Source organism: Pan troglodytes, chromosome 2 (genome assembly GCF_028858775.2).
Source record: "Pan troglodytes isolate AG18354 chromosome 2, NHGRI_mPanTro3-v2.0_pri, whole genome shotgun sequence".
Classification (NCBI taxonomy): Eukaryota; Metazoa; Chordata; class Mammalia; order Primates; family Hominidae; genus Pan; species Pan troglodytes.
In genome coordinates this window covers 186,294,464-186,318,503 of record NC_086015.1, presented here as the reverse complement: position 1 = coordinate 186,318,503, position 24,040 = coordinate 186,294,464, and the positions used below count along the sequence as shown (strand labels likewise).

General features: G+C 42.5%; 1 protein-coding gene across 7 annotated transcripts in view; it reads left to right on the top strand.

The window, feature by feature from the left end:
- LAMP3 (lysosomal associated membrane protein 3) overlaps positions 1-20,609 on the top strand; it is a 40,768-nt gene extending 20,159 nt beyond the window's left edge. For 4 of the 7 annotated variants that reach the window (XM_016942360.4, XM_009446914.5, XM_063805287.1 and 1 more), the window contains 3 exon segments: positions 2,268-2,325; positions 6,959-7,129; positions 9,889-10,705. In XM_016942360.4, coding sequence (XP_016797849.2) covers positions 2,268-2,325; positions 6,959-7,129; positions 9,889-10,028 — 369 coding nt within the window. In that variant the 3' untranslated portion in view covers positions 10,029-10,705. 7 annotated transcript variants of the gene reach the window in all.
- Positions 20,610-24,040: the final 3,431 nt, after the last annotated feature.

Here is a 24,040-nt window from a genome sequence, read left to right as displayed (position 1 = left end):
ACTTGTTTTCATGCTTTGCTGTTGCCCCATGAAATTCTTGATTTTTGAACACGTGGCCCCGCACTTTCATTTTTTACTAAGCCCCAAAAATTCATTATGTAGCCAGTCCTGCTTCCCATCAATGGTTATAGGTTTCAGCTGCATTTCAGGGAATGTGAAAGTAAATTCTCACATAATGAATTTTTGTTCTATACTCACACATCCCATGGAGGAAAATGTAGGGCAGGATCTTGCTTTGTCTCACCTACAAACTACATGCATCTGCGGTAGATGCTTAACTCTTCTGAGCCTCTTTGTTCTCAGCTGTAAAATGGTCTGTTAATATCGATTCTGTCTCAGAGGGTTGTTGTAAGGATCAAGTGAGGCAATGTCAGTGAAAGCATGCACGTGGCGAATTCTGAAACTCTCACAGAAATGCCAAGCATTCTTCCTTTAGGCGGGACAGGTCAGGGAGACACCAAAGGGAAGATTCCAAGAGGCCTCTGAGGAGTCTTTGCTGACCTCATCACTATTCTGCTGCTCCTCAAATCAATCTCACAGTGCAGCCTGAGCCGTTTACAAAAACAAAGCTATGCTCATGTCACTGCCCTGCTTAAAACCCTTCGATGGACGCTCTTTGCCCTTAGGGATGGGGCGGGGGTCTTGTAACCCGGACTGTGGACCCTGAAATATAAGTCTCTCTTATATTAAAAGAGGCTCCAAATTTTTTAAATGCCCCAAATAAATGGTATATTAAAGCAACACAAAGATAGTCTCTTTTTAAAAGAGATGTTTCTCCCTAAAGCAAATGGATGGTCTAAAGGCATTGTTCAACTTGCCTTCAAGAACCAAGAGACTGAGCACCTTGACGGAGGCAACCAGGTCCTCTCCCAGGACCAAGAACAATCCCTGGCGTGGAGTGGGTATGAAAGAGACGTTAAAGGCTAGACTTGAGGCAGGCAGAGCTGGAGGTCATATCTTCCCCTGCCACCTCTTAGGGCTGTGACCTGGAGCAAGTCACCCAGCCTCATTTTCTCTCATGATTATTGTGAGGATTAAATAAGGCAAGTGCATGGAAGTGCCTGCGACAGTGCCTAACACGGGGTAAGAAGCTATTGTGTGGTAGGTGCTATTCAATGAATTGTAGGATCTAGAGCTCAGTGTATCAGTATCAATGACCTTACTAAAACAGTTTCTATTTATGGAACCCTTTGATTGTGTAATGAATCAACATTTTATCCACTAATACACAAATGAGCTATAATGTGGTCAAGATTAGTATTGTTAAGTTTCTCTAATGACTATATTTGAAACCTCTAAAAGTAATTCAATTTCAGGTTCTGATTTGGGTTGCTTTGCCATTTTTGCATCTCTTAACTTGTAAATGGTTTTCTAAGGAATGTTTAAAACCGAGAACACTGTGGATCACCTCAATTAAAAAATAGAAACTCCCTTTTCAACTTACCCTTCTACACCCCAATTCAGTTCCCTAGAAGGTTTCAGACCCTTTGTTTTTATAGGGCTGTTTTGTAGTTTGTTTTTGTTTTCCTGGAAAGATAATTCCTAGATGAAATGTGGGGGTGCTGCTTTAGGTTTTAAATACAACCGCTTGGGGTTCTCTTCTAGAGAATACCCAGGGATCTCAGGGTAAGGCATGTCTTCCCATAATCCCTCCCACTGGCCCCATTTAGCCATTTTGAAGACATAGACCCATTAATCTGTGTAAAGCCATTCACACCCTACATAAGAACATGTACACACCATTTTGTATACATTGTTTTTCCCAGAGGGTTTATGGACCCCGGGAGGTCCTCCCATGGTATCCTTAAGGATGAGCCTTCTAAGCCAGATGGAAGGTCTTAAAAATAAAAGGAAAGGATGAGTGGTCTCAGGATAAGAATTCCTACCCTTAGATATTAATTGCTAGTAAACGCTTAATATATGCTCCTGCTCCTCCACCTTCCCAATGGACTTGCATTTTAACAGGGAGAAATTTGGCCCAACCGAAGGGACTCAAATTGTACTGGTGGAATTTGAACATCAGGCCCTAGCAACTAGTATGCAGTAGGGAAATTTGGGGCCAGGGGAAAACTGTTAGTTATTATTTATTTATTTGTGGTATGTTTACTTTTTTGGAATTTTCATACACAATTATGACCCAGTACCAAGTAACTCCCCAGCCCTTATATCCAGATTTAATAGCTGGAATCCTAAACAAAGTTTATAAACCAAGATTGTAAACATATGAGTAGAGATAACCCAAAGGTTAACACCCTACTGTTTTACAGGATGAAGAATCATATTATATCAGTGAAGTGGGAGCCTATTTGACCGTCTCAGATCCAGGTTAGTAATTACAGAATGCCCATTCTACCAGCCATGACGCTGTTTCTGTTGGTTAGCTCACCTTTCATCCCATTGAATCTGCTCATGTTTGATGCTGCTTTTTTTTTTTTGAGATGGAGTCTTGCTCTGTTTCCCAGGCTGGAGTGTAGTGGCACGATCTCGCTCGGCTCCCTGCAACCTCTGCCTCCCGTGTTCAAGCGATTATCTTGTCTCAGCCTCCCAAGTAGCTGGGATTACAGGCGTGCACCACCACACCCAGCTAATTTTTGTATTTTTAGTAGAGATGGGATTTCACCACATTGGCGAGACTGGTCTCAAACTCCTGACCTCAGGCGATCCACCCACCTCAGTCTCACACAGTGCTGGCATTACAGGCGTGAGCCACTGCACCCGGCCGATGCTGCTTCTAAGGAACAGACTGAGAAAGCAGCCAGCAATGTGATTTTGGGGGACTTTACTACGCCTCTGTGTGCTGTAATTTGCCCATCTGCTCATAAAGGAGGCTGGACTAGATTACGTCAGAGATCATGATTGGCAACAATAAAGAGTTTAGTGGCTTTTTGACAGATTTGCTGTCGATAGTGCAGCTTATTCTATACTCTGGGAATCATACATTCATTCTACTAAAATGTAGTTAGTGCCTGCTAGGTGCCAAGCCCTGTATTAGGCACTGGGGATCCATAATTTTTCAAACTAATAGTTCTTACCCTCATGAAGTTTACATTCTGGAAGAGGAAGAGGACAACAACACATTAAATGATAATACAGTACCGCCCCCCGACCTTATTCGCGGTTTCACTTTTCATGGTGCAAAAACAGGTGAGTACAGTACAATTAGAGTTTCTGAGAGAGAGAGCTCACATGCACATCACTTTTTTATAGTGTGACAATTTTTCTATGTTATCATTAGTTATTGTTTGTAATATCTTACTGTGACCAGTTTATACATTAAACTTCATCACAGGTATATATGTATATGCAGGAAAAAACAGTATATCTAGAGTTCAGTACTATCCATGGCTTCAGGCATACACTGGTACACTGGGGGTCTTGGGATGTATCCCCCAAGGATAAGGGGGACCCCTGTGCTCTGTTAAGTAGTGATAAGTTCTTTTTTTTTTTTTTTTTTTTTTTTTTTTTTTGAGACAGTCTCACTCTGTCGCCCAGGGTGGAGTACAGTGGCTTGGTCTCAGCTCACTGCAATCTCTGCCTCCCAGATTCAAGCGATTCTCCTGCATCAGGCTTCTCAGTAGCTGGGATTACAGGCACCTGTCACCACGCCTGGCTAATTTTTGTATTTTTAGTAGAGACGGGGTTTCTCCACGTTGGTCAGGCTGGTTTCAAACACCTGACCTCAAGTGATCCACGCACCTTGGCCTCCCAAAGTGCTGGGATTATAGGTGTGAACCACTGCACCTGGCCCAGTAGTGATAAATTCTATGAACAAACACAAGCAGGAGGAGTGGAGAGGAATCAAAAGCTATTTTAGGTGGGACATTAGGGAAGCCTTCAGGGGAGAAAGGCCCTCTCTGAAGACGTGAAGTTTGAGCAGAGAGATTCAGCTCTTTGGGGGTATCTGGGCCTAGGGAAGCCCTTTCCAGATGGCAGGAAGAACAGATGCACAGGCCCTAAGGGGTGAGCTGGCTAATGTGTTCAAGGACCTGCAGAGTGCCAGTGTGCCCGGAGAGAGAATAAGCAGCAGGTGAGGTCGAGGGACAGACAGCCAGGCCAGGGCATGCAAAGCCAGTGGCAAGGCAAGGGTCAGGACTTTGGACTTTATTCTAAAGTGTGAAAGGATGCCACCGAGGGGTCTAGGGGAGAGAAGAAAATGATACCTCAGATTTACATTTATAAAGGTTCACTTTGGTTGTTGTGTGGAGTAGTGGGGGAAATTCAGAGAACTCCTACAGTATTCACTTCTCGTGTGAGAAGCAAAGCTCCCACTCACACGAGATGTCTCTCAGAGGCCTCAAATGTTTCCCTGGAAAGTTAAATAACCTTTATTTGTTTGTATCCCCCTGTGCTAGGTACCGTACTAAGAGTTTTCATGTCTGTTTTCCCCTTTTCAAAGCTCTATCCTTTGACTAGCTTAAACATTATTTTACCAATTAAGGAATTTATGCCAAAGAAACTTGCCAAGAAATGAAAATGTGGAGTAATGTCTACTTAAAATATCAGCTACATTGTATTGATGTGTTCAGGGGGATTTGCCAATGATTGTTAAATGTAAGTAAGATAGCATAGTTGACAACTCATTTTCATATATGTTAATTCACTTAGATCTGTCTCCTCACTTAGGATAGAGAATAAATATTGTGAGTGCTAACATAAATTAGCTAATGTTATCACTAGATATGGACCAGATTTTAGCCAGCAATAGAATAGAAATCTCTCAAGAGGTAGGGGAGTCCGGGTGCAGTGGTTCACGCCTGTAATACCAGCACTTTGGGAGGCTGAGGCGGGCAGATCACCTGAGGTCAGGGATTCAAGACCAGCCTGGCCAACATGGCAAAATCCTGTCTGTACTAGAAATATAAAAAAAAGTAGCCCAGCATGGTGGCAGGCACCTATAATTCCAGCTACTCAGGAGTCTGAGGCAGGAGAATTGCTTGAACCCGGGAGGCAGAGGTTGCAGTGAGCCAAGATCTCACCACTGCACTCCAGCCTGGGTGACAGAGTGAGACTCTGTCTCAAAAAAAAAAAAAGGGGGTGGGGGGAAGGGGAAGTCTGATCAAAAATTAATTTAAAGCTGAGGGTGTGGGAAAATCAATTCTAGGTCTTGATCCTAATGGCTGAGCAGGAACTCAAGGAGTCACAGTAATGATGATTTTCATGTTAGTGGGGGTATTAAGAATGGTAATCAGTTGTAATTACGGTAGTGACAGTTGTAATGTTAGTGGGGATGGTAGTAGCAGACTACCCAGGATATAACACGTGACCCGGCAGTGTACACAGAGAATTCAGTACATTGTGTAGGGCATTTGCATGTACAGACGCTGGCATTAATGCCACCTTGTTAATTCATCGTGGGACTATTCCTTACTGTAACTACTAAGCAGACCAGAGAGTTGGGTCCTCTGGCCAGTGAAATTTCTACCATTCAAGAAGCTACAGTATAGTCAGAAGGGTGCTTAGCAAGCATGGAATTAGAGAAAATGGAGTTCATTGTATCATTAATTATTTTTCTTTTATTATTATTATTTATTTATTTTTGAGACTGAGCATGGCTCTGTTGCCCAGGCTGGAGTGCAGTGGCACGATCTCACCTTACTGCAACCTCCACCCCTTGGATTCAAGAGATTCTCCTGCCTCAGCCTCCCTGAATAGCTGGGATTGCATGTGCCCACCTCCATGCCTGGCTAATTTTTGTATTTTTAGTAGAGACAGGGTTTCACCACATGGGCCAGGCTGGTCTCAAACTCCAGACCTCAAGTGATCTGCCTGCCTCAGCCTCCCAAAGTGCTGGGATTACAGGCATGAACCACCATGCCCGGCCTATTTATTTATTTATTTATTTATTTTAGAGACATTCTTGCTCTGTGTCCCAGGCTGGAGTGCGGTGGCATGATCATAGGTCACTGCAATCTCGAACTCCTGGGCTCAAATGATCCTCCCACCTCAGCCTCCCAAGTACTTGGGACCACAGGTGTGTGCCACCATGCCTGGCCTCAATGATTAAAATGTTTAACTTCATCTGCCTTGAAGCCTCCACTTCCTTGAACAGGGTATACCTTTCATAAGAGAGGGCCAGTCCTTGGGCAGGTTTCTCTCCCCAGGTGGCGATCAGAAGGGAAGAGATGGGCTTCTCCCTTCTCTCTGTTTCTGTGGATGGATGCAACAACCCCTCCTAATTAATTTTTTTTTTTTTCTGAAACGGAGTTTCACTGTTGTTGCCCAGGCCGGAGTGCAATGGCACAATCTCGGCTCAACACAACCTCCACCTCCTGGGTTCAAGCGATTCTCCTGCCTCAGCCTCCCGAGTAGCTGGGATTACAGGCATGTGCCACCGCGCCCACCTAATTTTGTATTCTTAGTAGAGATGGGGTTTCTCCATGTTGGTCAGGCTGGTCTCGAACTCCTGACCTCAGGTGATCTGACTGCCTCGGCCTCCCAAAGTGCTGGGATTACAGGCGTGAGCCACCGCGCCTGACCCCTAATGAGTTCTTGACCCTGCTCATCTAATACATTCAGCCTGGTGATAAGCATTTGCTGACTGCATGTCCCTTCACTGATTCATTAGGGGTTCTGTGACTTTCTAAGTCTCAGAAAGCAATCTTCTTTTATCTCTAAAATTTTGGAGGCGCCTCTCTGTAGCCCCCAAGTACTGACTAGTTCCCACCCACTCTGTCCCCAATGATTTAAAGTAACCAAAGAACACATTCTCAAAAGTTCTCATTTCATTGTTTGCGCATTCCAGTTTATGTGAGGTGTCTCCCTTATACCCCAAACAGAGCAGCTGAAAAAGTCTCCAAACCGCACCAGGGTGTTTTTTCATGGGGAGAAGGTGGCAGAAACCCCAGAAAGCCCCTCGGAAGGAAGGAAGGCCATTTAGCTGTGCACAGGCAGCCCGGCACAGCTGGAGCTCAGCGGTTACCTCTCAGGACTCTTATGCATCTATCTGTCACCTTTTCAGAGACAATTTACCAAGGAATCAAACATGCGGTGGTGATGTTCCAGACAGCAGTCGGGCATTCCTTCAAGTGCGTGAGTGAACAGAGCCTCCAGCTGTCAGCCCACCTGCAGCTGAAAACAACCGATGTCCAACTTCAAGCCTTTGATTTTGAAGATGACCACTTTGGAAATGGTAAGTTAAGGGTCGATCAGGTGGAAACATACACTTTAGAGACCCCAGGGTAGATCCAAAGTGTTTTCTGTCTGCAGCTGTCAAAGGAGCAAGCATCTCATGAGCTTCCTGGGATGGTGTGATTCCACATAGCTCACAGGGCCAGGCTCCTCTGGCCACCTCAGAATCAGGCACCTGCACCCACCCAGTCACGGCTGTCCCGCAGCGGGTTGCACTCTCTTCAACTCACGCACATTCTTACTCATTTAAACACTCACGCGCTCAATCAAAACAACAGAAATACCACCTGCGACTTCCCTTTATGTCCTGTTGGGTGTAAATTCAGATACGTTTGGAGAACACTTTAAAGATCCTGAGTATCAGTAATGTCTAAAATCAAGATTTCACAATAGTTTCTTCCCCACCTGCAGAGGGAAAAGAGCAAGATGCAGCAATTCAAAATAGAAGGAAACTCTGTTGGACCCCCTTATCTCAATTACAAGCTGTTGGAGCCCCTCGTCTCCAGTTATAAGCTGTCGCACCCAACAGTGTTTCCTCATAGTCAGTTTTAGTTTCCCTCTAACTTCTGCCTTGAGTTCTGACCATCGCAGGCAGAGCTTGCCTGATGACTGCCCTGGAGGAAAACAGGTCCCTGGGCAAGGGCCAAGAGCAGACCAGGGTGACTTTCCAGAAAAGCCCTCTTCTCCCTTCCAGGAACACATTGTTATAAGGATTTCTGCCTATGACCAGGAGAGTCATAAGCCAGAAAAAGCCCTCTTCTCCCTTCCAGGAAAACAGTGTTACGAGGATTTCTACATATGACCAGGAGGGTCATGTACTTCAATTTCTAAAACATCCCTCTCATAATAACTAAAAAATGTGATGAGTACTTCCCAGTTATCAAAAATAGATTTAGCTAGAAGTTTAGCCGTATTTTAAATGTCTACAATATGAATCTGATTTTGCTTTGGGTTCCATCATGAAATTGCAGATGTGTGTAGCAGAAAACTTCTCCTCATGTACTCAGTGGGAAGCATTTGGCAGAGGAAGGACTGGGCATTGCTTGCCTTGGGTCCCCTGGTTTCTGTAGGCTTTGTCGGAGTCCCACAGTCATATGAAAATCTGCCAGTAGAGGTTGGCCCCATTTGTCATCCACTCTCAAAACTGCTAGTGTTGGAAAACTATTTCTTTCTTTTACAATCATTATGAAGATTTGAAAAACTTCTGTAATCGTGTGATCTTAAAAAAAGGTACACACTTGCTCTTCTTCCCCTTCAGAACCTCTATGAAGCAGGAAGTGATCAGGTCTGGGAAATTTCTTAGTGGCAGAGGCAGGAAATAAAACCTTTCAGCAGTGCACGCCAGTGTTCACAGGGATGCATAGAAAAGCTCGCTTGTCTTTACATTTTTTTATTCTTAAAACCATCATTAATTGGATAGTTTTCCAAACAACAGACTTCAGAGTTCTCCTTAACTCCTGTCCCTCCAGCACCCTCTCATACAAATAGTCACAAAGCCCTAATAATTCCACTTCCAAAATGTTCCCCTTGTTCTCCCACTGTCACCCTATCAACTCAACGCCATCTTCTTAGTCTTTGCACTTCAAATTTCACTAAAGATGCTCAAATGTGAAGAGGTATGTCATTCTGTAAATAGGATTTTCTACTAGAGAGTAAGAGAAGGGGGAAAAGAGGAGCAAGTTACCATACCATATGGTGTTTAAAAGACACATGTGCAAAGGGTTATGGGAGCCCAGAGGAAGTTGTGACTGACAGCATTGGTGATGAGAGGGTGGACTAAAGAAGTCTTGAGTGATAGGCGATTTTTAAACAGGGGATCGAAGAACTGGAGAGGAATCCAGCAAGTGTCAAAGCTGAGCCTTGTAAAAGATAATGGTCATCCCAAACGGTAGACTCCTGACTCCTAAAATCTCCTCCTCCCTAAAATCCTGGAGCCTGCAAACATTGTGTTTTGTTTATTGAGTTTTAGGGTTTTTGCTGTCCTTTTCTTTTGCTGTTTATTATGCTGATTTAGGAGCCCCAAGCTATCTGAGCAGCCCCTGTAAGAAACACAGAGTTAGGACTGGGCATGTTGGCTGACTCCTGTAATCCCAGCACTTTGGGAGGCCAAGGCAGGTGGATCACTTGAGGCCAGGACTTTGAGACCAGCCTGGCCAACAGAGCAAAACCCCATCTCTACTAAACATACAAAAAACTAGCCCGGCATGGTGGTACATGCCTGTAATCCCAGCTACTCGGGAGGCTAAGGGATAAAAATCACTTGAAATCAGGAAGCGGAAGTTGCAGTGAGCCGAGATTTTGTCACTGCATTCTGGCCTGGGTGACACAGTGAGACTCTGTCTCAAACTATTACTAGAGTTGGAGAATATGGCTCCGGGAATTACTCTAGTTTGAGAGTCAAGACATAACTCTGATCACAACCCTCTAGGCCAAACTAGCATTTTCTCAAAGTTGGATCTGCCTGGAAGCAGCATCAGAATTCCCCTGGCCTCAGCTCAGACCCACTGAATTATCATTTCTTGGGCATGTGTCTGGGCATCTGCAATTTAATAAGCTCCCTAACTAATTACCAGTGCTACACGTGTCAGATCCACTGTATTGACCCTTTCCCTCTCGTTTTCACCCACGGTTGTCTGAGCCCCAACAGCTCCATCTTCCCCCTCTGTCTTCTTTTCTCCAAAGCTGAGGCAGATGTGGCAGTGCCACTTCCCAGCATTTGTGGCCAGTCTGTAACACTTGTTACTCTGACTTCAATTACAGCGGATGAATGCTTCAGTGACAGAAACAGGAGAGAAATCCCTGTGGCCATGGGCCTGAGTATCACAGGACTGCTTGTCATTTTGCTAACCGCATGTCTGGTGGCCAGAAAGAGGCCCAGTAGAGGATATGAACGCATGTAAAGCCCCACTTTCTTCAAAATGTGCAAAGTTAAGGTCTTGGGAATTCCAGCATCATATTCAGCCTGAAGTGAAAGGATTGACCTGTCTCGTTGCCTGTTGCAGCCTCCTGAGCTGATTAGGATACCTAACTTTCCACCAAAGGGCTACCGCAGTGCTGGGAAACAGCACCTCCCCTACTTCCTCCTGTTGCTCTGGGGAGGCCATGCCAGGTGTGCTTGATGCCCTCTGCCATACCTGAATATACCAGTGCTGGCTTCCGGAATTAGGGGCAATAGGCAGAGACATGAGCGGGGTGCTTGTGAGAAGGGAGAAAGCAAAAACCCAGAGGGAGAATTGTGGGGAAGACATTTACAAATTGACTGATTTTTCTTATACATTTTAAAGAGTCCTGATTTTCAGTTTTTAAAAACATTACTTTAAAAAAACCAATGCATTTCAAAGTTGATTACAAAATGATTTTAAACTCCTGGATTTCACCCAAATTTGGTTTACTTAAATTATAGATGATCTTAATATGCTATTATTTAAAAAAAAAACATATCCTACTCTATTGTAATGTATTATCAGTTTAAAAAATTAGGAAACTGCCTATTTCACTTTTTTAATTTAAAGCACATATCAAAGATCATGGCAAAAAAGGAGGGGCTCAATAAATGTTAGCCCTTCAGTTGCTTCAATTTCATGTGTTGTCTGCCTTCTTAGCTACTTTTTTCCGGGTTTGTCGGCTTTTCTTTGATGTTGTTTTATTCTTGTAAATGTGTCCATTTGGACCATTGCAGGACAGGAGGGAGACAGAGCAGGGAGACAATATGGAATGGCAAGCAGGAAGAGGTAGACCTGCCTGGAGGATCACTCACTTCCCTTTTACGCAAACATTCACCAAAAGCAGTACATTCCTGATGGGGGACGGTTGATATCTGAGGGGAAAATTCTATTAAAATATGGCTTAGGATGTTATTCATGGTTTCCTATTACATTGATGGGGGTTTTTCATTCAGAGAAAAAGGAGAGGAATGTTCTTAATTGATTCTACTGACTGGAAGTTTTCTTGTTTTTCCAAATTTTCCAGAGGTGCCATTCATTATTTTTAACATGACATTTATGAAATTTGGCAACAACTCTAAAACTACTGCCTACTTAGGAAATGTACTGACTCTCCCAGGAGGCATTTTTGCTCTCCTTGTTTTCTTAGAATTGGGGCTGTGGGGAGGGCACACCGCAGCTTCAAAAGAGCACTAAGAGCCCCTGAAGACATCCAGAGTGTCAGGAAATGTCTGTTTCCCTCTTAAAACAGATGTTGATGACAATCTGATATGAGGACCCGGGAGTTCCCCAAAGAGACTCGGGCTTAACAGCAAGAGCTTGGCTTTGGAGAGCTGTGATCTCCTTCCACCTCCTCCTTCAAACTGGCACCTGCTCCAGGCTCCCCTGTGTCCAGTGTTAAGGGCACTCGAAAGTTCTGTAGGGCAGAGGACAAGGTGTTTATTCACCGGCCACTCACTCTTCTGCAGAATGATTAATGTAAGATTTACCTTCTAGCATGTGGAAATTTCTCCCCTAGCAGATGAAACAAGAAGCAGAATTTAAAATCAAGTATAGAGGGATATGACCACTTAAATTTAATTTTCCTCCCTACCTTCTTCAGTGAGTTCTTTTGGATGATGGCCACTGCTTGGACTCCTGCTATCTATTCCCCCGACCCCAGTACTGATTATTTTTAGAATTAATTTGAATTAGCATTCTGGTAACCACAAAAAGCAAAGGTTTCATTGGAATGGCCAGTAAATAAACGCTTGGATGTGTAATTTACTCACAGTCCTGCCCACTTTCCAGGTGGAGAGCAGAGGGGGCAGTGGAGCTGGGCTCCTCACCTGCCTCCCCTCCTAACCACACACACATTCACCCTAAGAAGCCTGTGATGAGAGGGAAAAAAAATTCTGTGAACTCCTCCATTACTAAACCTGGAGGAAAAAAAAAAAGAGTGGGTTGCTTTATTTTCTTCCTTTTCCAACCTAGGGTAGTGAAAATGGCTCCCAGGAAGACTGGGAAGAGTAAAGGTAGGGACAGACGGAGGCGAACTGGGGAAGAAACCCCAAAGCAGACGATCGCTCCAGGCTGCAGCTAGTTTCCATGCTACAAAAAAGAGAATAGAATCCAAATATCTAACCCAAAGGGAAACATTAACTGATCTCAGATGCAATGGAAAGAAAGACCATAATTCACCCAAACGGCATCATAGGAAATGGAGTATCTCGACTGTCACACTCAAGCATGAGCAAGATGAAAACAAACTGCATGGCCACTGTGCCAAAATACTGCAGCAAAATAAGAATAGTTTGAAATTAAATTAAGAAAAGGAGTGAGGCCAGGCGCGGTGGCTCACGCCTGTAATCCCAGCACTTTGGGAGGCCGAGGCGGGCGGATCATGAGGTCAGGAGATCAAGACCATCCTAGCTAACATGGTGAAACCCCGTTTCTACTAAAAACACAAAAAATTAGCCAGGCGTGGTGGCAGGCGCATGTAGTCCCAGCTACTCGGGAGGCTGAGGCAGGAGAATGGCGTCAACCCTGGAGGCAGAGCTTGCAGTGAGCCAAGATGGCACCACTGTACTCCAGCCTGGGTGACAGAGCGAAACTCCGTCTCAAAAAAAAAAAAAAAAAAGGAGTGAGGGTGTATTAGTTTGCTAAGACTGTCTTAGTAACATACCACAGTCTGGATGCCTTAAATAACAGAAATGTATATTCTCACAGTTCTGGAGGCTAGAAATTCAAGGTCAAGGTCTCAGCAGCATTGGTTTTTCTGAAACTTCTCTCCTTGGCTGTAGATGGCCTGTGTCTTCACGTGGTCTTCCCTCTGTACCTGTCTGTATCCATATGTCCTCTTTGTGTAAGGATACCATTCATATTGGATAGAGGCCCACCCTAATGACCTCATTTTAACTTACTGACTTCTTGAAAGACCCTGTGTCCTAATACATGTTCTGTGGTCCTGGAAGTTAGGGCTTCACCATGTAAATTTGGGGGCAGGGAGGGGATACAATGTAGTCCATAACAGAAAGTTAGAAATGAAAATAGTAAAATACAAAGAAAACATAATTCAAGGAACAGAAAGAAATTCCTGACAATTGCTTGATGCTGAGAATCACTTAATGTGAATTCCAGGTAATCAGAGTTTAAAGATAAGATGTTAAAATGAAAGAGTAAGAAAACAAGATGAGTGTCAAAGCAATACACTGCATAATGTATAGAAACAGTCAGAGGCAGAATAAATAGGGAGGAAATTATATTATTTTCATAGAGAGAATGACTGAGATCATTACAGGTAATACAGATAAACCTTATGATTAAAGCATTACAGGGAAGCTACTAGATATAGAAGCTATTCAGCCCATCCAACATAAGTATAATTGGTGCCTCTGACGTATAGACCTCAAAAATAGAATGAAGATATATTTGAAGATTTAAGGAAATTTCCTTGAGATAAATAATTGAAGTTGGGATTAAAAGAGCATGTCCCAAAAAAGAATTGATACCAAAAGTTTAACACTGGGACATATTGGAAACAAGCTATAAAACTTCAAACATGAAGAAGTCTTTAGGCCTTTATGGAAAATAAAATAAAATCAGCTATAAAAAGGGAAAGTTAAAGTTGACCTCCAATTTCTTGACAACATTTAAAGCCAGCAAATAATTTCTACAATGATCTAAGAAAAAGAAAGTGTGACCCAAAAATATGAAGTATAAAGACAATAGGCAGATATTCTTTTGTTTGTTTGTTTGTTTGTTTTGAGACGGAGTCTTGCTCTGTCGCCAGGCAGATATTCTTAAACATGAAATAATTCAAAGGATGCAACACAAATAAGCCCTTATAAAAAAATATTTGTTGACAATGAAATTCACCAAGAGAGGAAATGAGTCGCAATATAAACAAGGAAATAAACAGCCTTTAGGAATAGAAAAGTCACAGTAGGCCTGGCGTAGTGGCTCACACCTATCATCCCAACTCTTTGGGAGGCTGAGGCAGGAGGATTGCTTGAGCCCAGGAGTTTAAGACCAGCCTGGGCAACATGGCGAAACCCCATCTCTACAAAAAATACAAAAATTAGCTGGGCGTGGTGGCACATGACTGTAGTCCCAAACTACTTGGAAGGCTGAGATGGGAGGACGTTGATCCATTTATATATAAAACATACTAAACAATTATGGGCCTGGGAACACAAACACACCTTCACATATATGAAATGATATTTGTACATGGTTATTCATTGCAACATTATTTATAATAGCAAAAAAATGAAAACAAGCCAAGGGTCCATCAATAGGGGCCAGATTTTAAAACTGTGATTCATCCCACAATGGAATCCTATACAGCTACAAGAAGAATGAGGATGCTATGTATGTTTAAGGAAAGAGTTCCAAAATATGTTATATCAAAAAAGCATAGTGCATAATAGTATATTCATTATTGTTCTAGCTGCACAAAGAAACATCAGAAATATAAACAAGAACTAAGGAAAGGAATCATCTAATGGGGACAGGGAGAACTAAGAGGAAGGGGCGAGGGTGGAAGTGAAACTTCTCAATGCACAGCATCTTGTATTATTTTGACTTTTCAAATCATATGACAGTGTTAAATCGTCAGAACACATTTTTTTTTTTTTTTGAGACGGAGTCTTGCTCTGTCTCCCACGCTGGAGTGCAGTGGCGTGATCTCGGCTCACTGCAAGCTCCGCCTCCCAGGTTCATGCCATTCTTCTGCCTCAGCCTCCCAAGTAAGTGGGACTACAGGCGCCTGCCACCACACCTGGTTATTTTTTTATTTTATTTTATTTTTCATATTTTTAGTAGAGACGGGGTTTCACTGTGTTAGCCAGAATGGTCTCGATCTCCTGACCTTGAGATCCACCTGCCTCAGCCTCCCAAAGTGCTGGGATTACGGGCATGAACCACCGTGCCCAGCCAGTCAGAACACATTTTAAAGACTACAGGAATGATAGTTATCAAATAGAATTGAAGTGTCATAAACCTGGACAATGGATCAAGGTCAAAGATTGTTTCCTTAAGTTGAAATAGCAACCAAAACGTTGTTCACACAAGGGCTTGGGGGGCGGCTACTGGCACTGTGGGCTTCTTAATGAAAAAATTTAAGCTAAAAACATCAAAAATTAAAAGTTTTTAAAACATTTTTCATTTAACAGGCCATTGAAATGCATGGTACAAAAATCAGTGATAAGGTTATTATAAAATGAAATGGACAGAATAAATGTTTGATTTAATTTTCCATCTATGAGAATTTCACAATAAAATCAGTTTACTTTTTAAAAAAGAAAAAAAACATAGACAATGTTAAAAACAGTGACATAACTATTCAAAATTTGGAGTTGTCTGGGCACAGTGTCTCACACCTGAAACTTTGGGAGGCTGAGTTTGGAGGATCACTTGAGGCCAGGAGTTCAAGACCAGCCTGAGCAACATAGTAAGGACCCCATCTCTTCAAAAAATTTAAAAAGTAGCTGAGTGGGGTGGCATTTGCCTGTACTACTAGCTACTTGAGAAGCTGAGGTGGGAGGATGGCTGACCTCAGGAGCTGGAGGCTTCAGTGAGCTATGATCGCACCACTGCCCCCAGCCTGGGCAACAGAGCAAGACTCTGTCTCAAAAAAAAAATTGGGGGAGTTGAAGAGAGGGGAGATGGAAGGGAATCTGTTAGTGCTACTCTTTCAAAACAGTATCAGTAGATAATGTTTAAACTGGAAACGAAGTTTAGCAAACACAAGTCCAATTTACTTCATAACCTCTTAATGTATTTCATAATTGTTTAATGCATACTTCATAATCTCTTTTTAGAACTCTAAAGGGACCTTTTATGAACCAATATTTCCCATGACAAAGAAACATTGGTTTGTGATAATTCCTTCAAGTTCTTTTATCCTGTTAAACACAAGTAAAATTGAAATTAACAAATGTAATAAAATAGTACTTGTATTATCCTATCTTAATAAAAGTATTTCTATTTATTTTTCTAACCTATCTATCCTTGTAGTTCTAAAGAAAGAGGCCTGAAATAATGTTTCTCCATATTAGCAATGACATTTCTTGGTGGATGGTCTTGGGGTAATTGGTTTTACTTTTTTGTTTGTGCTTTTTCTCTATTATTTTAGTTATTTATAATGAGAATAGACTATTTAAAATAGAGTGATTTTGCTTTAAGCATGCACGTGAGTTTGCACACATGCACACGTGTGCACACACACACACACACATTCACAGAGGAACCACATGCCCAAAAAGGTTTATAGTGATTGATTCAAATAGAAGAAATGGGGTGATTGGATCAGTCACTTCTTTTCTTTGTGTACTCTTTTGCATTTTAGAAATGTTTAAACAATGTTAAATAATTTAATAGCTTAACGAGAGAGTAAAAGTTGCCCTCCACTTCCTTCCCAGTCCTCCTGCCAGTTTTTGGTGTATCTTTTCACACCAGACCCACAAGCACATGGGTTTGGGTTCACATGATGCTTCACGGAGCTTACGGAACTTCTGTTACAGAACACTGAGACCTACCACATTCTTTTTCATGGCTATATTATTTTCTATTGTCTGAATACTATTTTAGTTTTTACGTATATTTCAATTGTCTCATAAAATGGACAGTGCTGTAATATATCTTTGCATAGTGTATGAATATATCTTTGGGATAATTTCCTAGAGATGGAATTATTGGGTCAACAGGTATGTGCGTTACATTTTGTTTTAACTTTTTGTATTTTTTCCCACTCATTTTAATTCCTTAGCTTGTCAAAGTTCTTTTTTCATTTAAGAAATATAGGCCAAGTGTGGTGGCTCACGCCTGTAATCCCAGCACTTTGGGAAGTCAAGGATTGCTTCAGCCCAGGAGTTTGAAACCAGCCTGGGCCACATAGCAAGACCCCATCTCTAAAAAATAAAAAATTGGCCCAGCATGGTAGCACACACCCCTAGTCCCAAGAGGATGAGGTGGGAGGATGGCTTGAAGTCAGGAGTTCCAGGCTGCAAAAAAAGAGAAACATATATAAGTAACAAAGTTTCGTGTACTCCAAAAGGTCTTATCATGGAAAGCAACATTTCTCTGTCCCTCTGCCTCCCTGCCCCAAGATACAAGATACTTTTAACTAATTTTAACAATTTCTTCTGATTGCTATCTCCATAACTCTAAAAAATAAAAAGCTTATCATGATAGTTCCTAATTGATACATTTTAGACTTCCTGCTATAGCACATAAAGATTTGTGGTTACACAACTATTTTGGGGTAAATCAGTAAGGTATTCAGGCACACATTATTATAGTTTTATAAATATTGTCTGCTGTCAAGCCAAATAGTGTACTACAATCACAGTTTCTTTCTTGTCCAAATTTTCTTTTTCCTGGAATCTTTAATTAATTGCCACTCTGTCTTCTCTGACCTCTTCTGATCCTTTTTTTCTCAGATCTCAGGTACACTGAATTGGGTTGATGGTGATCCTTGGTTCAGGACATAATTTCAGTGTTAGTTCGTACAATGACCTCACACATGTATCTTTTTAGCTATAATGACTAAGACATGGTTCTTCATTTATTTGCTCTTTTCTCCCAGTCTCTTCATTAGAGTATTCTATGAACTTCCCCTTTTACCCCAGACCCCTCCGTCTTTCCTCGGTTGAGATTTATTAGTCTCTGACCCAATCAATTACATTAAATGAATTGAGTAAGCGTTTTCTAATGGTATAAAGAATAAACAGTCTTGATAAGTTTGTAAACTCTCACTTTTAAGCTCTCATAAATAATTTGGTCTGTTTTCTAATATTAGCTAAAAGTAATACAATAGAACCTTACGAGTGACAAAAATGTTTTATAAAGTGGATAAAAATCATGTTTCTCAAGAGATCATCTGTAATCTGGTCACTGGTCACACAAATGGTATTTTTTTTTTTTTTTTTTTTTTTGGGATGGAGTTTTGCTCTTGTTGCCCAGGCTGGAGTGCAATGGTGTGATCTCGGCTCACTGCAACCTCTGCCTCCCGGGTTCAAGCAATTCTGCCTCAGCCTCCCGAGTAGCTGGGATTACAGGCATGTGCCACCACGCCCGGCTAATTTTGTATTCTTAGTAGAGATGGGGCTTCTCCATGTTGGTCAGGCTGGTCTTAAACTCATGACATCAGATGATCCGCCCGCCTCGGCCTCCCAAAGTGCTGGGATTACAGGCGTGAGCCACTGTACCCGGCTGGTCTCTTTTATGTAAGCATATCCCACTTAGCAGGGAGTATGCCTGGAGTGACTTCTTGCTCAGTTCAGGAAATGAGGATTATGATTATTGAATGTTAATTACTAAGAAAATATGGTTATTTAATCTTCCGACAGTCTTACATATTATTTGCTTACTTTATAAATTAGGAAATTGCAAGGGTAAATTACCTGCCCAAGGACACAAAGCTAGTTAATGGTGGAGTTAAAAGTCAAGCTTTGTTTGATGCCAAAGCTCATCTTCTTTCCCCTCTAGCCTGCTTTCTGGACTGCATCACCAAACCTTACCCACTGTATTGTATTTGTTTTCTCTCTTAGTGGATGAGTGCTCGTCTGACTACACAATTGTGCTTCCTGTGATTGGGGCCATCGTGGTTGGTCTCTGCCTTATGGGTATGGGTGTCTATAAAATCCGCCTAAGGTGTCAATCATCTGGATACCAGAGAATCTAATTGTTGCCCGGGGGGAATGAAAATAATGGAATTTAGAGAACTCTTTCATCCCTTCCAGGATGGATGTTGGGAAGTTCCCTCAGAGTGTGGGTCCTTCAAACAATGTAAACCACCATCTTCCATTCAAACCAAGTGAGTCATGTGTGATTTAAGTTCAGGCAGCACATCAATTTCTAAATACTTTTTGTTTACTTTATGAAAGATATAGTGAGCTGTTTATTTTCTAGTTTCCTTTAGAATATTTTAGCCACTCAAAGTCAACATTTGAGATATGTTGAATTAACATAATATATGTAAAGTAGAATAAGCCTTCAAATTATAAACCAAGGGTCAATTGTAACTAATACTACTGTGTTTGCATTGAAGATTTTATTTTACCCTTGATCTTAAAAAAAATGCCTTTGCTTTGTTATCAAATGGACTTTCAGTGCTTTTACTATCTGTGTTTTATGGTTTCATGTAACATACATATTCCTGGTGTAGCACTTAACTCCTTTTCCACTTTAAATTTCTTGTTTTTGTTTTTTGAGACGGAGTTTCACTCTTGTCACCCAGGCTGGAGTACAGTGGCACGATCTCGGCTTATGGCAACCTCCGCCTCCCGGGTTCAAGTGATTCTCCTGCTTCAGCTTCCCGAGTAGCTGGGATTACAGGCACACACTACCACGCCTGGCTAATTTTTGTATTTTTATTATAGACGGGGTTTCACCATGTTGGCCAGACTGGTCTTGAACTCTTGACCTCAGGTGATCCACCCACCTCAGCCTCCCAAAGTGCTGGGATTACAGGCATGAGCCATTGCGCCCGGCCTTAAATGTTTTTTTTAATCATCAAAAAGAACAACATATCTCAGGTTGTCTAAGTTTTTTTATGTAAAACCAACAAAAAGAACAAATCAGCTTATATTTTTTATCTTGATGACTCCTGCTCCAGACTCGCTAGACTAAGAATTAGGTGGCTACAGATGGTAGAACTAAACAATAAGCAAGAGACAATAATAATGGCCCTTAATTATTAACAAAGTGCCAGAGTCTAGGCTAAGCACTTTATCTATACCTCATTTCATTCTCACAACTTATAGGTGAATGAGTAAACTGAGACTTAAGGGAACTGAATCACTTAAATGTCACCTGGCTAACTGATGGCAGAGCCAGAGCTTGAATTCATGTTGGTCTGACATCAAGGTCTTTGGTCTTCTCCCTACACCAAGTTACCTACAAGAACAATGACACCACACTCTGCCTGAAGGCTCACACCTCATACCAGCATACGCTTACCTTACGGGGAAATGGGTTTATCCAGGATCATGAGACATTAGGGTAGATGAAAGGAGAGCTTTGCAGATAACAAAATAGCCTATCCTTAATAAATCCTCCACTCTCTGGAAGGAGACTGAGGGGCTTTGTAAAACATTAGTCAGTTTCTCATTTTTATGGGATTGCTTAGCTGGGCTGTAAAGATGAAGGCATCAAATAAACTCAAAGTATTTTTAAATTTTTTTGATAATAGAGAAACTTCGCTAACCAACTGTTCTTTCTTGAGTGTATAGCCCCCTCTTGTGGTAACTTGCTGCTTCTGCACTTCATATCCATATTTCCTATTGTTCACTTTATTCTGTAGAGCAGCCTGCCAAGAATTTTATTCCTGCTGTTTTTTTGCTGCTAAAGAAAGGAACTAAGTCAGGATGTTAACAGAAAAGTCCACATAACCCTAGAATTCTTAGCCAAGGAATAATTCAAGTCAGCCTAGAGACCATGTTGACTTTCCTCATGTGTTTCCTTATGACTCAGTAAGTTGGCAAGGTCCTGACTTTAGTCTTAATAAAACATTGAATTGTAGTAAAGGTTTTTGTAATAAAAACTTACTTTGGAGATTTGTGCATGTCACTTATTTTTTATGATTCATTTTTGTGCTGTATAAATTTTGTTTACAATCATCTTAGGTTTTTGCTCAGATCAATAAGTTAAATCATCTTTCTATAATTTGTTTCATTCTATTCTCCATTGCCACATTATCACTTGGTAGGAATTCCTGAGAAGATAAACCACATTAAAGTTACATATGAAATGTCTCAACTCTTAGCTTAGACTGACTGCATTACTAGTTTACTTAAATGTCGCCACGTTTGTTCATTCATTCATTTGATCAGCATTGATAAGGATTTGCTAAATGCCAGATACTCTTGTAGGAGCTGAGATAAATAAGAGGTCCTATATTAGTTACCTATAGTGATCTGAGAGAAAGAGAGAGAGGGCTGGGAGCGGTGGCTGACACCTGTAATCCCAGCACTTTGGGAGGCCGAGGCAGTCAGGTCACGAGGTCAGGAGTTTGAGACCAACCTGGCCAATATGGTGAAACTCCGTCTCTACTAAAAGTACAAACAAATTAGCTGGGCATGGTGGTGTGCACCTGTAGTCCCAGCTACTCGGGAGGCTGAGGCAGAAGAATCGCTTGATCCCGGGAGACAGAGGTTGCAGTGAGCCGAGATCCTGCCACTGCACTCCAGCCTGGGCGACAGAGCGAGACTCCATCTCAAAAAAAAAGAGAGAGAGAGAGACTGACCAAGATGAAAGCCGTCATATTTTTTATAACCTAATCACAGAAGAAACATACTATCGCGTGTCTGTTTATGGTTCACACAAACCATCTCTGGTACACTGTGGAAGGGGACTACACAAGGGCTTGAATATCAGATTTTAGTCCATTCTGTGCCAGTATCACAGAATACCACAGATTTTTTGATAACTTACAAGCAATAGAAGTTGATTTGGTCATGGTTCTGGAGGCTGGGAAGTCCAAGATGGAAGGGCCAAATCTGATGTGCATCTTCTTGCTGCATTGTAACATGGTAAAAGGCATCACATGGTGCGAGGACACAGAAGAGAGAGCAAGAGGGGGGCCCACACTTGTAATAATAGCATTAATCCATCCATGAGGGCAGAGCCATCATGACCCCACTGCCTCTTAAAGGTCCCGCTTCTCAACACTGTTGCATTGTAGATTAAGTTTCCAACATATGGTTTGGGGGACACCTTCCAACCACAGCGCCAGGAGAGGGAGGAACCCCTGGAGGCAGCGTGGATGCTGCCTACCTCAGGTGCCTACCGTCAAGGTGAACATTGTGGAATTCGTGGTTTACTTTTTGGAGGGAACTTCAGTAAATAAATTCCAGTATATATACTAAGAGAAGTGGATTAATAGGAACATATACAAGGGATGTTGAGAGCAAGGCCCTTTCCAGCCTGCTTCCAACCCTGCCCCAGGTGTAGCACCTCCTCAGGAGCACAGCCTCCCAATCCCTGGTGATGAAGGTCCATTGACCACAGGGTCTGGTGTTGACCCATTGGTCTACAGCACTGATGTCACGGCTTCACCTTCCTAAAAGAAAGTAGCCAGGATGGCTCCAGCCCCTACCCAATCTGCCCCACCTTTGTTCTTCTCACACTTTTCTTGCTTTGTAAGGTCCTAGATCCCCCCTCTGGACTCCTGTTTGGGGCTCTAAGCTTGAAGGCCAAGAAGGTCTGAGGACACAAATACATGAGCCGCTCCTTCCTGACCCGGGACTTGGTTCTCTAGGATGATTTGCTGTGAGGTTTCCCTCTGCCCACTAAGCAAAAGGAATATAAACTATAAAAAGAATGGAAGAAGAATCTCTGCCAATGAAAAAAGAGTTTCATTTTATAATACTCCATCCCCTCGCTCATCAACAAGTCCCTTCACCCCACCTTAGTGCCTCCAAGAGATGCCAATTTTGGTTAAGTGTTGGCAGGCATAAATAAGAGATGTTTAGGCCAGGTGCCATGGCTCACACCTGTAACCCTAGCACTTTGGGAGGCTGAGGCAGTTGGATCACCTGAGGTCAGGAGTTTGAGACCAGCCTGGCCAATGTTGTGAAACCCCATCTCTGCTAAAAATATAAAAATTAGCCAGGCATGGTGGTGGGCACCTGTAATCCCAGCTGTCTGGGAGGCTGAGGCAGGAGAATCATTTGAACCTGGGAGGTGAGGTTGCAGTGAGCCAAGATCGTAGCACTGCCCTCCAGCCTGGGCAACAGAGTGAGACTCTGTCTCAAAAAAAAAAAAAAAAGATGTTTTATTTTGTTTTTAACTTAACTAGTTTTATATTAAGACCAAGATTGACTACAGATAAAATTGTGAAATAAATTCTGTTATCAAAATTATAAAATCTCTTTTGCTTTCCAGATATTCCCTCATGCTGTCCTGGCAAACTTTCTTCTTAAGTGCTCATGTATTCTTCTAACTTCCTCATACCTCCACCAGCCCCACCACCCCACCCCAACATGCTTTGGCTGACCCCAACAATGTTATTCACTCACTCAATTCCATTTTTTTTTTAAACCGAGTCTCAGTCTGTCACCCAGGCTGGAGTACAATGGCACGATCCATTGTACAATGGCACGATCTCGGCTCACTGCAACCTCTGTCTCCTGGGTTCAAGCAATTCTCCTGCCTCAGCCTCCTGAGTAGCTGGGATTACAGGTGTGCACCACCATGGCCAGCTAATTTTTGTATTTTTAGTAGAGACGGGGTTTCACCATGTTGGCCAGGGTAGTCTCAAACTCCTGACCTCAGGTGATCCGCCCTCCTCAGCCTCCCAAAGTGCTGGGATTACAGCCACCGTGCACAGCCATTTTTTAAATTTTTTATTTTATTTTATTTTATTTTGAGACAGGGTCTCGCTCTGTCACCCAGGCTGGAATGCAGTGGTGTGATCACAGCTTACAGTAGCTTCAACTTCCCAGGCTCCAGTGATCCTCCCACCTCAGCCTCGAAGGTAGCTGGGACTACAGGTGCGTGCTATCACATCCAGCTAATTTTTAATTTTTTTTTTTTGTAGATACATGGTCTTGCTATGTTGCCCCAGCTGGTCTAAATTTCTGGGCTCAAGTGATCCACTCACCTCTGCCTCCCAAAGTGCTGGGATTACAGGCATGAAGCACCAATCCTGGCTCATTATCATGTGTTACTAACCCATTGTGGAGTCGTCTTTTATCCCTCCCAAGGCCACATGCATTTTGTCAAAAGACATTACCTTAATCCAAAGGCATAAAGCTTCGACTGGGTGCAACGGCTCACGCCTGTAATCCCAGCACTTTGGGAGGCCAAGGCAAGCAGATCATTTGAGGCCAGGAGTTCGAGATCAGCCTGGCCAATATGGCAAAACCCCATCTCCACTAAAAATACAAAAATTGGCTGGGCATGGTGACACGCACCTGTAGTCCCATCTACTCGGGAGTCTGGGGCATGAGAATTGCTTGAACCCAGGGAGCGGAGGTTACAGT